The sequence below is a fragment of the Arvicola amphibius genome, chromosome 7 (assembly GCF_903992535.2).
Source record: "Arvicola amphibius chromosome 7, mArvAmp1.2, whole genome shotgun sequence".
In the NCBI taxonomy this organism is placed as follows: Eukaryota; Metazoa; Chordata; class Mammalia; order Rodentia; family Cricetidae; genus Arvicola; species Arvicola amphibius.
The window spans coordinates 137910178-137922028 of record NC_052053.1 but is presented as its reverse complement, the minus strand read 5'-3'; the positions used below and the strand labels follow the sequence as shown (position 1 = coordinate 137922028).

Below are 11851 nucleotides of genomic sequence, written 5' to 3'. Positions count from 1 at the left end.
TTCTATTATTATTTATTTATTTATTTTGGGTTTTTCGAGACAAGGTTTCTCAGTAGCTATGGAGCCTGTCCTGGAACTCCCTCCATAGACCAGGCTGGACTCAAACTTACATAGATCTGCCTGCCTCGCAAGTGCTGGGATTAAAGGCGTGCACTTGGCAAAATCATTTTTCTTTCAAGCTGCCACATCTCTTGAATTTTCAAATGTACCCAAAATCTACATAGCAGAATCAGTGAAGACTACCTGTATATTACTGAAACAAGGTTTCAAATTCCTTTGAGTTCTTCATCTGGACTCTTGAAATAGAAACTGTTCCTAAAATAGCCCTCCCAAGTGAGCAGAGATTTACATTATGTTCATATATAGTAATCAAGCATTATTTTCCTCAAAATAATCCAGAGGAAACCCAACAAATTTTTCCCCCTAAGTAAAAATAAAAGATTTTAATGTACGTCTTTCAGATACTGTAGTGACCCCCAAAAGCGTGACTATTCCAGCCATTTTATGCTTTTTTTTAATGAAAAGTGATTGTGATCATTACTTTAAAAATAGAAATGCTAATATTTAATTTCTTAACCCAAATCATAATATTTCTATCCTCGGAGTATATTTAATCATTTAAAATTAATATATGTAAGATTTACATGTTCTTGAAATCAAAAGGTTGTAGTTTCCAAAAGTGAAATCAACACAAGCTGTGAGACATAGATCTCGCTATCCCTCTTGTGTATGTAAACTATAACACCAGTTTCCCTTGGATGTTACTAAAAGAAGGAGAGGGAGAAGCCAAATATGAAAACACTTTGAAGGTCTTGCTGAAAACCTTAGTGGTGACTTTTTTTTTAAGCTGGAAGTTACCAAGGTGGGAAGAATAAATTCAACTCTGATAAAGATACTGTACATTAATTATGAAATCTTATCAATTGTGGACTCCATAGGTATTTCCCATTCATTTATATACTTAGTGTTATTTATTGACACCCCTATACTGACAACTATATAAAGATTTAAAACATTTGTCATACTTTATCTTCCTGTGTCCAAGTCTTCAAATATAAGTTAGATTCGAATACTTTAATCATAGATAAATAAATATAATTATTGGAATTCCCCCACCTTTTAGTAGATATTTAATCCTGTCTTTTGACTTCCTTGGGAAACTGGAGCACCTTATTACTTTATGCATATTTAACATGAATAGCACTAATTCTTGGTTAACCAAAATTAAAAAAGAAAAAGAAAGCAGCCAATGCAAGAGCTAGAACAAAGGCCAATAAGATCTTAGTAAGTTAGACTCTTTGATTAAAACAGATATACAGTCATCTTAATATGTTTTCATAATAAGATTAACATTAGAAATCATTTTAATACCTCCTCTTAGTATGTACACTGTACACTGCATAAAATCTATGCTAAAATGTTTGGGGAAATCTCAAATATCAGCTTGAATATTTGTTATAAACAAGTTTTAAATGGTTAAAATATAGTTTTGAAATTAGACAAACCCTACTTAGAACTTATTTCATCTATTTAGGGGTGAAATTGAGTGATTTCCCTGTGTCCCACCATAACTTAAACAATTACTACTTTGCCAAACAAAAAATGAGAACGCCCATGGTATCTACTTGAATATTCATGATATCACTGTTCTCATTATCAAACGGTTCAACAAATTCTACAACTGAGAAAGATAACAAACCATATAGTTCAAAATACTATCAAAGTTTCAGATAGCTTTTTAGTAGAATATTTAAACCACACAAATACCTCCCTGTATTATCTAACTGCTTGAAAACGAGTCCCTTTATAATTAACTTAGTTCAAAGTATTCATGAACACATGCAGTAAAATGCCGAGGAGGCAGTGAGCACCGTTTTGGAACTGAATCATTAATGAGTGTCTCATAGCCTTGACTGATGCAACCAGAAGTTTAGATTTTGTTCAGATGACCATGAAGCAAGACCTCTGATGCTTCATGACCTTCCTCTGATGTAGGAGTGTCTTCTCTATCAGTCAGGAAGAAGAAACAACAGAGGACAAAGCAAGAAAGACTGTTGGCTTACATCACTGAGATTACTCATGTCCCCAATTGAAATAGGGATATGGGGGAGATGTAGGTCCTGGGAGTAGAGAAAGGTTGGGTTCAAGTTTAGACTCTAAGCTTGCAATGGCCGCAAGAAATTTGATTATAGGGAGCCTATAACAGTTATGTGTTTTTATTTTCATTTGGACTTTAAGAGATAACAGTCTAGCAGAGGGAGGCAGAGGCAGGAGAATCTTAAATTTCAGACCATCTGAGGCTTCATAGCAAGACCAAGTCTGTAGAAGCCAAAATGAGGTAATAGAGATAATTCAGGGTTTTGTATCAGGATGGTTGCAGCCAAGGCAGGGTTGAGAACTTACCAGATGAACACCTGAATGTTAGTTGTTCAGAGTTTGCTGGATCTGTGCAGTTTGTGTGTGTGTGTGTGCAGGGTGCACGCACCTGGCTAACACCCGTGGGTCCTAGAGATAAACTGAGAACACCTCACCTGCCCACACACTGTTAATTTTTCTTGGGGGCGGGCGGGCTGGTTAAGACCATTGCACCTTCCTCCCTACACCACAGAGGACTTCTGAGCATTTTCCTCTACTCCTTTATGAATAAATGGATGAACCCACAAACTACACTTGGGGGCTAACAGGGAAGATTGGGGTTCTAGAAAGGCACCTGTGTCCCACACACCATGGGTTGTTCTACTTGCTGTATTCCCAGTTTATCTACTAAAAAGAGCCAAATGGGACGGGAAAACAACCAAGGCTCATCTTATTTGTTCTAACTTTTCCTTGTGCATAGGAAGAAGAAAAGGTCACTTTTGTTTTCAGTTAAGAGTAAAAAACGTACTAACATGCTACCACGAAACAATTATAAATGGTGCTAACAAATTATGTGTAAATGTTATATACACCTATGTGTATATGCCATGTACGCCTACACGCCACTTTGTAGTATCATGTTTATATCTAGGAGAATGGCAAGATTCCAGCTATGGTTAAATCAAAATCTGAAGAAACTACATCCCCAAGTAGGTGGCCCTTCATTTTAATACAAGTGATAGACCTGTCTCTTAAGATCACATCTCCTCATGTTCAGATGACAGATGCTCACTAAAGACTTATATGCAATGTTTTGGTTTGTAAACTTACCATATGCAAAAAATAAACACGTTTGTAGCGATATTTTATTTGTATTTTAATAAAGTGTGCCTGAAGATTAGAAAGTAAAACAGCCACACTGGTCAGCCATACAGACCAGGCAGTGGTAGCCATACAAGTTCACCATAGAGGCTGGGCGGTGGTGGTCACGCCTTTAATCCCCGCACTAGAGAGGAATCTAAGACCGGATGAGACTGGAACTTGCTTTCATTCCGTCTGAAGATTTCACAGAGGTAAGAGCTCTCCAGTGATTGGCTGCTCTGCTTTTCTGACCTTCAGAGAGCTCTCCAGTGATTGGCTGCTCTGCTTTTCTAACCTTCAGGTTGAACTCCAATATCTGTCTCTGGATTTTTATTAATTGTGCTACACGTTAGTAAAAAAATTTCCTCTCAAAATTGACTCTACATTCTATCAGACTATGCTCTTAAGTGACATTAATTGGATTATAGGCTAAGACTTCAACATGAAGAAATGTCCCTTCCTCATAAGTTCTGCCACAGATGTAAACACGGCCTTGGTGAAGATGGTTTCTCCTTGGTACGCAGCAGAGATAGTCTTGGTGTTGGGTACACAGATCTTCCAAAAAATAATTAGTATATTTGGCGGCTTACATTTTGACAATTCATGAGTTACAATGATAGAATTTATTTATTTTAGGTCCCCCCCTACCCCCGCAATACAGGAGATCTGTTTGCCTCTGCCTCCTGAGTGCTAGGATTAAAGGCATATAACACCTCCTGTTTCTCTCTGGAGTGTTAGCTGCCTAACAAAGGCCTAGAGCAAGCCCTTAAAACTTGGTGTTTTAAGACCACAGAAAGCTACCTAATCATCATAACGCTTCTCAAAAAAGCTGTCTGTGAGCCGGGCGGTGGTGGCGCACGCCTTTAATCCCAGCACTCGGGAGGCAGAGGCAGGCGGATCTCTGTGAGTTCGAGACCAGCCTTGTCTACAAGAGCTAGTTCCAGGACAGGCTCTAGAAACTACAGGGAAACCCTGTCTCAAAAAAAAAAAAAGCTGTCTGTGTTGTTTTAAACATACTTTGTAAACAGAAACAGCTCTGCACACTTCTCACTCCTATACTTCTCAGTGAAATCCCAAGTCCTTGTTTCATTGCAAACTCTCCACATAAAGCATTTTACATGACTTGGTAACCAATGTTAACGGTAACCCAAATATATTTATCCAACTTCTATTGCAGGTAGTATTTTTGTTAAAATATAGATGCTAAGTCCTAATTCATACTGATAAGCAAGGAACACAATACCCTTTTAAACTTACTTTGGTGAGTGAGAATTGTCTGTAATCTGTCAATCATGTTTTAAATAAAACGCTGATTGGCCAGGCAGGAGGTAAAGGTGGGAAAACCAGACAGGAAGGAGAAATGATGTAATGAGAACAGGAGAACTCTGGGAAGGAGGAAGTTGATTCCTCACACTCCTGCCCAGATCACCAAAGCAGCAGGATGTGATCAGCAACTACTGAAATAGGTACTGAGCCACATGGCTAACATAGATGAGAAAAATGGGTTAATTAGATGTGAGAGTTAGCCAGTGAGAGGCTAGAGCTAATGGGCCAATCAGCTTTGTAACTTATAGAGATCTCTGTGTTATTTCTTTGGGGCTTGCCGGCTGTGGGGTACTGTGCGGTACAGAAACCCAAACAAGCAGGCCTGGCCCCCTTCATGTTACATTACTTAAAACAAAATGAAGAATCTTGTCCAGGGCAGATTCCTAACACTTTCCTGGCCACAGATGTACTTAAGAGGTGCCATCTTTGAATGGAAACATTAACAGTAAGGTTCCTCGTTAGTGATTTAATAATGACATCCACAAGCCGAACTTGAGCTGTTTTAATTAGAAAGTTGTACACATAAATTCCCTAGTCAATCATATTTAGTTGGTTATCCTAAATGACCAAAATAATGTGCAACATATCACAAGAGTTAAAAATTTAACCAGTAGTTAAAAAGCTTACAGAGACCTACAGTCATGCAAAACCGTACTTTGTTACTGCTGTATGCTATGGGCTTATAACTTCCATGGAACATATCTCATGATTTTTGTTACATTTATACACTGGACAAACCATAAAAAAGAAAACAATGCTTAAAACATTTATTATAAAAGTGTGCTTTATTATAAGGAAATTTTAAATATAACCAACAATACTGAAAATAACGTAACTGGCATTTATAGCCTTGGTTGGAGTTCTTTATTCGACAGGCATTCATTTACTGTTCCATGAACGTTAACAATCAGCTTATGCAATGCAACAAAAGAAAACTTGGAAAAGGGAATAAGGAACACAGAATGATGAACCGGGAATTCAGGTGGCTTTTTTCTTGTTTTTCTGTTTTGGGGATTTTTTTCCTTGTTTAACACATGGCTTTTGAAAACATGTTACCTTCATGTAGAGAGAGCTCCTTTTCCTACAGATTTTGCAAAAATAGTAGTATTTTAAAACATGACTAAAGCTATAGTTTACATACTTTAATTTCTTTATGCATTATCCAATTAACATTCTAGCCATGTTTTCATGTGCATGTAGGGCTATAAACATTCCCTTATAAGATCATGACAGCCATAGATGAATTTCACATATATAGATACCTCTGTTCCTTAGAACATGTTTCCCAAAGTGAAATTACCCATTTGAAGGTGAATAACTGGTGAGAAATAATGTCTCTAGACATTTGGTCATGGGGCCTGAAAGTCACGTAAAAGTCTATTGCTTTGGTTGTATATAACAATTCATCGTATCTGGCATAAAAATAAGCATATAAGTGACCAAAGAAAACCTAGTAAAATGTTGTACTTTGTGTACTTTTTACTCTGAGTTGACTTTAAAGCTAAGGACAAGGCCTAATGATATGTAGTACAGACAGAAATTCCATTACTCATTATGTATGGCTTTGCTTATATACAAACTCATTTCCACCACAGTAGTAGAGTTTTCAAGGATTGGAAAAGACAAAACACACTTGATTGGCTGCTGATCAATGAGCTTGCCGGTTAGTGATTATGACAAGGAATTAAAAAGCACAAATAATGGGCACAGACATGTGCACCGGGCTGTAGTATGTAGACCATAAAGAGCAAAGAAATATCCTGTGGGCATGTGGATAAGAATCCCAAACAATTTTTCATGGGAGAGTTTTCGTTTTTCTAAATATAAGATTTGGAACATTAAGAGGACAAAAAAAATGTTCGATTAAGTTTAAATAGCTTTTAAAAATCTTTGTCATGTTAAATGTCCAAATGCAATTTATAAAGAATACAGGAGTTGCAAAATCAAAAAGGAAGCAGTGACACCATATATTTGATGATGAGAAATGTGTTTATGGGCTGGGTGGTGGTGGCACACGCCTTTAATTCCATTACTCAAAAGGCAGAGGCAGCCGGGTATCTCTAGTTTGAAGACAGCCTGGCCTATAGGGTGAGTTACAGGACAGCCAGGGCTGCACAGAGAAATCTTGTCTTGTGGAAGAAAAAAAAAAAAAAACTACGTTTATGATCTTTCATCTTAAAAGACTCTCTGCCCAATTATCATGACTAAGTTGTCAAGTCTCAAAAGCCACTCAGTTACGTAGGCTACTCACCGACATTTGTCAAAGAAGTCAAAACGTACTTTATTGCAAAAATATAAAAAATTTTTAAATTGCATATGACATTTTATACCATTTCACCAATAGGCCAAGGCTAACACATAACTTATCAAGCCAGAAAAACTAGAAAATGAAATGACTGACATTTACTGGATGATGGATTATAAGAAGACTGTGATGTCATGTTAAGTCGCATGAGTCATTACAAACTTCTCTCTTCAATGGGATAGTCACTAATTTGACATTTGAATAATTCAAACACACAGATCGGCCTATGATTACATGTTTTAATTATCTTCTTAAACATGTAGGTTTTCAATATATTATAACATTTGAATAAAACTTTCAAATAATTTTATGGAATAAAAAGTCATTTTTATGAATATGTTGATTTTTTTTAATGAACTACCCATTAGAAAGTGATGTTAAAGCCTACTGACTATTAAATCACTACTGTTTACTGATACATTGTAAATTTTTTTTGTTTAAAAAAGGAAAACCTGAAATCACAAAATGCTTGGCATCTACACAAACACATTCTCAGTGGACTAACCACTACAGCTTAACTGTTTCACTAATGCTCTCTCCGCTCCGTACTTTTGCTTCATGCAGTGGGCTCAACAATATCCATGTTTGTTCCAAACAGTGCGACTAATTGTTCTTCATAGGTGGCGATGTTCCTTTTCATAATTTCCATGCAAGGTCCCAAAAGCCTTTCAAATGCTTGCACATCCATGGCTAAGAGAAAAGAAAAAAAAATTGAAAATACCATTCCTTGCATAACTCCGAAATTCCTAAGCCATTCCTTTCTACTGTGATACCGCCATTTTGATATATTAACAACCCAAGAGAATTTTTAGTTAGATATTATAAAAATATGAGAAAAAATTAAGGTTAAAATGTTCTGCTTCAAAAAGGAAATAGGACCTTTGCTGGTTACAGTCTGGGATGCTTTGACGGATGAAGGACCTGTGGCGGAGTTGGTGGGAGGTGCCTGATCCACGTTGGGGAAATGCGGGTCTGACATGGCACAGCCTCTGGGCTTTTTTTTAAAATATTTATTTATTTATTATGTATACAATATTCTGTCTGTGTGTATGACCGCAGGCCAGAAGAGGGCACCAGACCTCACTACAGATGGTTGTGAGCCACCATGTGGTTGACTGGGAATTGAACTCAAGACCTTTGGAAGAGCAGGCAATGCTCTTAACCTCTGAGCTATCTCTCCAGCCCCAGCTCTCCAGCCCCAGCCTCTGGGCTTTCAAAGATAAACATAACCCCCTCCTCCAAAAGTGGTACAAGAGTGTTTCTTTTCCTGTTCTCAGAGTGTACAGTAGCATGGTGTAAAGATTTTTAGAAATTTATACCACTGTCTATGCAGTTCAAGTCATGATCAATATGATGCTTTTTTCTGCCTCTATCAATATATGTATCACTTTGCTTGTCTGCCTCGTGCATTTTGGTTTGGGTTTTGAGACTGTTTGGTTTATGTAGTTCATTCACAGTGACCTTCAACAAGACCTTGAATTAATGATCCCACACTTCAGGTGCTGGGATTACAGACAGGAGACACCAAACATGGCTGTCTCCTGCATTTTAAAACTTGAGTTTATACTATACTGCTTAACATATCAAAATCTATCTCTCAAATTTGCATAGGTAAGAAAAGGTAAAGTTTATAAGGCTTCATGGACATTCTTGCATGGCACATTAATAAAAATAAAATTCAGTAAAAATAAAAATAAAAATTAGTAAAAATAAAAGTGGCCTGTATGTATTGAGTCATTAAATAGGCAAATGAACTACTTCTTAAAACAAGTAGCCAAAAAATACATAAAAAATAGCCATCTGAGAAATGCTTATCAATACTACATTGTGATTTCCATCTCACCCCATCAAAGCATCTATCATCAAGAAACAACAAAAGTTGACAAGGCCTCTTGAAGAATGGAAGCTTTTGATGAGATCAGTATAGCCACTACTAAATAGGTATGTAAGTTCCCCATTAAATAAAACTAGACCTTCCATTTTATCCAGGCTCTCCCCTCCTAGGCATGTCTGAAGGAGTCAAAGTCAGCATACAATAGAGATAGCCACTCGCCCTTGTATAGTGCAGCACTATTCACAATAGCCAAGCTATGGACTCAGCCTAAGTATCCATCAACAAGTGGAAAATAAAATGTATACACACAATGCATTGCTACTCAGCTAAAAAGAAAAATACATTGTGACATTTGCAGAAAGACGAACAAAGCTTAGAAATAGCTTAAGTGGAGCAGACACTTTGTTTTTCTTCAGATGAAAGGGGGGAGAAACATGAAAGCGGAAGGGGACTATTTGAAAAGTAGAATGGGATCAACAGGGAGAAGGATAGGGTAATTATGGTGAATATGCAAGGCACGTGCTACTCGTGAAAGGGTCACAACTTTATACAAGTTAATATGTACTAATTAAAGAAAAATCATTTAAAAAGACCTAGTCAGAAAACCATCCCTAAGGCAAAAGTCACCTCTGCACTTGGAGGTAGTGGCACACGCCTTTAATCCCAACACTTGGGAGGCAGAGACAGGCGGATCTCTGTGAGCTCCAGGTCAGCCTAGTCTACAGAGCTAGTTCCAGGACAGCTAGGGTTGTTACACAGAGAAACCCTGTCTTGAAAAACCAACAAATGAAACAAATACACACACACACACACACACACACACACACACACACATTGGACCCAAAGCTCATAAAACATTTACCAGTGAGTGGTTAGACAATTTATCATGCATATATTTACCTCTTCCTAATAGTATATAAAAATGTGATGTATTAATAAAATTCCTATAGTGAAAAATTGTTTAAAAACAGAAAACTATGCAAACCCAACAGAAAGGAATTACGACAGAGGAAACCATGGGCGGATGGGGATGACCTGGGTGTGTCTTAGAACTTCTTATGTTTTTCTATACTTCCTGTATTTCTCCCATTTCCTGTAATATAATTATAACGAAATAAATAAGCACCTTTATCGTACAACCAATATCTTTGAGGAGACTCGGTTTTGTCTCCCCTTTCATCAGAGGATCGCCGTTCTAATATTGCACTTTATGAGAACTTTTTTTTTTTTTTTTTTGGTTTTTCGAGACAGGGTTTCTCTGTAGCTTTGGAGCCTATCCTGGAACTAGCTCTTGTAGACCAGGCTGGTCTCGAACTCACAGAGATCCGCCTGCCTCTGCCTCCTGAGTGCTGGGATTAAAGGCGTGCGCCACCACCGCCCGGCTTTATGAGAACCTTTTACAACATGACTCTACAAAGAATTCATTCCGAGGAACCTTGCAAATCTTAAAAATCACCGAAACTAACTTTTATCTTTTTGAATTGTGAGGAACATGGAGGGGATTATTATTGAATCAATTTTTAAAATGTCATTTATGTTGCTATTTTCTAAACCATGTTCTTCATTACCTGAGTGATTTCTTACACAAAAAAAAAAAAAAAAATCTCCGTAGATACCAACTGGAAGTGACATGTCTGCCAAGCTCCCTTGGTACAACAAAGCCATAACAATCTGATAACAGCAATTGATTATGTGCGGACAGACCTGACCGCCGTCCCGGGGATCAGGGGGATGGCTGCGTTTCTTCACTGGCATTCCAACTTCCCAGAGAGCTTAATAATGAAAACTTCACAAAGAGTGCCATTTTAGCCTTTTGAGGAATACAATACATGGCATTTTCTTAACCGGTTAAATATAAAACTCGTTAACTTGGAGTTCTTTTTTCAATAGTTAAAGTAAGTCCAAACCTTGGTCATATTTTGTGAGGACTTGGGCACTTGTGAACCCAACAATGCCCCATATGATCTGAGGGCCTGGAATGCAGACATAACAGGTCCACCACTGACCCTACCTAAACATTTGACAGTCCCGATGGCATGTGCAGACGCCGCTCTTGGCTTGTTAGTGACCAAGGCCAGCTCTCCAAAGTACTGTCCCCGAAAACACCGAGCGATTTCCACGGCACCATTCTCCTCCACTTCCGATTTGCCCTGAGAAGGTAATTGAAATGAGTTACATTTAAGTCTACCATCATTATTTTCCTTGCTAATATGAGGAATTTTAGGGTTGATAAATGTTTTACCTTTCTTTTCATAGTAATTTTCACTTCTCCAGATTCTACAATGAAAAAAGAATCTGCCAAATCTCCCTATTAAAAGAAAAAAAAAAGAAAAAAAATGAAAATTCCATAACAAATCTGAAATCATGTCCTTGAAGCCAGTGTACAGATTCCAGTCTGAAAGTGAAGTCGTATTGAAGAGGCCATTTCATCTACATTCAGAGGTAATGGCTGATAATTATGTAACATTTTTATTTGTAAAAACATTTGCAATAATACACTCTCCACCAGAAAATATGGCAAGTAACCCGAGCTAGGAATCTTCGCCGAATTCTGATGTAGGTGTGTCTTCTATCTATCTGATGATTTCATTGGATAATTAATAAAGAAACTGCCTGGCCCATCTGATAGACCGGCCCTTAGGTGGGTGGAGTAGACAGAACAGGAAGAAGGAAGTGAGGTAGATGGCTCAGTCAGATGCCACGCCTCTCTTAAGTTAGGCAGACTGCCATGCCTCTCCTCAGAGAGAGATGCGAGATGCAATGAAGCCAGCCACCAGGTCAGACATGCTGAATCTTTCCCGGTAAGACACCATTCGTGGTGTTACAAAGATTATTAGATATGGGTTAGTCAAGATGTGAGTAAGAGGCTGAAAATAATGGGCCAGGCAGTGTTTAAAAGAATACAATTTCTGTGATGTTATTTCGGGGTATAAGCTAGCCAGTGGCCAGGAGCTGGGCAGGATGAAAAGCAGGCCTGCCCGCAGCTCCTCACTACAGAATTCTGTGCTGAACCGCATACACAGAGAGGACGGCACGGCGGTGTATCCCAGCAGCACCTTCCCCCAGCAGGCTGTCGGTACACTCTGTGCTCCTTGGTGCCTAGCAACACGCTCCCTGTGTCCACCTAAAGTAACACGTGTTAACACAGTGACTTGCCAGGAGCACAAAGT

General features: G+C 38.1%; 1 protein-coding gene across 1 annotated transcript in view; it reads right to left on the bottom strand.

Moving 5' to 3' along the window:
* Positions 1–5022: 5022 nt before the first annotated feature.
* The window catches only part of Prkar2b (protein kinase cAMP-dependent type II regulatory subunit beta), a 103993-nt gene continuing 97164 nt past the window's right edge, over positions 5023–11851 (bottom strand). The window contains exons 9-11 of the mRNA XM_038336507.2: positions 10924–10989; positions 10693–10831; positions 5023–7537 (exon numbers count right to left, since the gene is read on the bottom strand). Coding sequence (XP_038192435.1) covers positions 7404–7537; positions 10693–10831; positions 10924–10989 — 339 coding nt within the window. The 3' untranslated portion in view covers positions 5023–7403. The remainder of the gene's footprint in view (positions 7538–10692; positions 10832–10923; positions 10990–11851) is intronic.